Raw genomic sequence first — 2819 nt, forward strand, 5'->3', positions numbered from 1 at the left:
CTGTAAAATAATTATTTATTTAAATGTAAAAATATGTGGGCAATACCTGATGAATGATGATTAATAAACGAACAGTAGATTAGATAAGTAGGTAAAGTTTTAGAATTTGGGATTGATATAATAATCATGACACGTACAATTTAAAAATGATAATTTTATTCTATTCAAATTTATTGTAAATGGTAAAAAATTAAAACAACATCTACTATATTAAATATGTATAATATATAACTTTTATGTAATTTAATATAAACTGATTTATTTTATGAAATAAAAAAATAATAAATAAATAAATTTAAATAATAATTATATGATTATATAATATTACACAACTAGTTAATCATTTTTGTATCAATTAGTATAGTAATTTAGTCTTAACTTTTGGATTTGGCCTGTTTATTTTTAAAATTCACCATAAAAATGTTTGTTGAAATTAATAGGCGTGTTCTTCTTTTGCAGTACCAACAGTGATATTATACACTGAGTTTTTTGTTGAACGATGCAAATCTGGATTAAAAAATGTAATATTACCACACTATATTTTGTTTGAGCACAACCTAAAAATGTTTTCATTCGTCTGTGTATTTCTGTTGTCTCAATGACCACCGACATTATCTAAAAATAAAACAGGTAAGACGTTTGAATATGTTTTTAGTACTTCATATTTTATATGTATAAACAAATTTAGATAAAAATCATGTTTTAAATAACTCGTTTTCATCATGAGTGGATACAATTTGTCTAAAACTAGTATTTTTGGGTCTTACAGAATACCTCTTGGCTCATTTCTCTTGCCACCGATGATTTAATATTATTTATATGAATTCAATTGTTATCGATTTTATGCTAATAATATTATAATATAGGTTATACCAAATGTTAATTAAAAAAACAAGAGTAGCAAAAAATAAAGAAACAATCAAACATTTGAGTGGGACGGACATATTATTAAAATAATATTGAGAATATCAAAAGTTAAAAATAAGGTAACTGTTTGAAAAATCTAAAGCCGAAATGTTACAATATTTTCGTTTAAATATTACACAGTTTACCCACCACATTGATCGGTTATGTTTTAGGCTTTAAGTCAACAGTCCACAGTTTACCTGTTGTTATTGGTTATCGTTGTATTACACATTTTATATAATGTCGTTACTCGTTACATGACGTGAGATATTCATCATAATAAAATCAATCAACACTCAAACGTTTTGCAGAAGAAAATAAAGAAAGTAGGTATTTCAAAAATAAATAAAACACAAGAGTATTGGATAAGACCACTGGGTATTAACAACGCATAAATACGTATCGATATTCGGGCGTAAGATGCGAAACACAAAATGGTATTGTCAAACGAAACTATTAGGTAGGTACGTGTGTCAGAGACGAATTATTAATTATATACGTATTATTAAAGAAACTCACGTCGGTGCATGGTTATATATTGTCTGACGAGCCGGGCAATTTCATGGGCCTGGTCAGTTTGTAGTCTGGCCACACGTTGCTGGAACAGGTTGCCACACTTGAGCTCTAAGTAGAGAGTGGCACCTTCGCCGGCTCTCACTTTTCTAGTCGATATCACTTCACTAAATGGCACTGTCGATAAGGTTTTCTAAAAACACGTAAACGCCGTCGAATTAATACATATTTTGTAGGTATAAATGATATGAAATGGTACAAAAGATTAATACGTCCATTTATTCAATTCGTGGTTGTCAATACTCACATGGGTAACGATATGGAGGAAATGGACACCGGTTCTGTTCAGAGCCAATATCTGTTGATCTCCGCTGCGTTTGACCGCAAAGAAGCTGGACCCGAACAGAGGCCATTTGCTTAATATTTCTGTCAAAAATGTACATAATAAAATATTATCCATACGGTATAAAAGTATTTATAATTCAGATTATATTTAGTTGAATAGTTTCTCGCTAAGTCACGCTGGTTATGTTAAATATTTTTATTTTGTTCAAGAGATACTTTCAGGATACTAAGAAAGACGAACATGATAACTTATACGTAGGGGTTTTCCAGCATATGAAATATATAAAATGTTGTTAAGTTATGTCAATAAATCGCGTCATATTGAAACGAATGTCATATTTTTCATTTTGCATATTTTTGAGTACCTACCTCGAATAAAATAATGAATATTATTTTATATATATTCAACTGTATGCATGAACAATTCATATTTTATGATATGTTTTAAAACTTTTAACTGTTTTGACGCTCAGCTGAGACAATAACACATTACAGTCTAACCAAATATATGCAGTGTTTAAAAATTGTCATTACGATTTATCTCCCGGAGAATGCACAACATTTAAGTACTCGCAATAAAACCGTACGACGTCAAACGGAGCTTTAACAAATACAATAATACTTTAAGTATCGTATATATGGGTAATTTTTGAATACTGAAATTAGGTAGCTTATTATTTCATTGTGTATTAAATTTAAACAACGTTGATTATTTTTAAAACAATAATACTTTATAATATTTTTATTTATAATAATTCATCATGTCTGACGTTTAAAAGTTATAATTCAACTGTGTGTTATAGACTATAGCCATAGGCGCAACTAGACCTCTAAAACAGGGGGTGCTAAATGTGTGAATGCACCAAAGAGCCGTGGGGGGCTTCGTCCCCCACACCCCCTACACATGAGCCTGCAATGCTCGATAATTCAACATTTTAAAACATATATTTTGCTAACGCGGTCCCCTCTCTGGTTCTCGATACCACAAAAAAAAAAAAAAAAAAAAAAAAAAAAAAAAAAAAAAAAAAAAAAAAAAAAAAAAAAAAAAAAAAAAA

General features: G+C 29.2%; 1 protein-coding gene across 3 annotated transcripts in view; it reads right to left on the reverse strand.

Moving 5' to 3' along the window:
- Positions 1-379: 379 nt before the first annotated feature.
- LOC111034444 (unconventional myosin-XV) overlaps positions 380-2819 on the reverse strand; it is a 60743-nt gene continuing 58303 nt past the window's right edge. For all 3 annotated transcript variants that reach the window (XM_022315699.1, XM_022315700.1, XM_022315698.1), the window contains 3 exons: positions 1727-1845; positions 1426-1612; positions 380-615 (listed from right to left, as the gene is read on the reverse strand). In XM_022315699.1, the coding sequence (XP_022171391.1) occupies positions 596-615; positions 1426-1612; positions 1727-1845 (326 nt within the window). In that variant the 3' untranslated portion in view covers positions 380-595. The remainder of the gene's footprint in view (positions 616-1425; positions 1613-1726; positions 1846-2819) is intronic.

This window comes from Myzus persicae, unplaced genomic scaffold, assembly GCF_001856785.1.
Source record: "Myzus persicae strain clone G006 unplaced genomic scaffold, MPER_G0061.0, whole genome shotgun sequence".
Lineage (NCBI taxonomy): Eukaryota > Metazoa > Arthropoda > Insecta > Hemiptera > Aphididae > Myzus > Myzus persicae.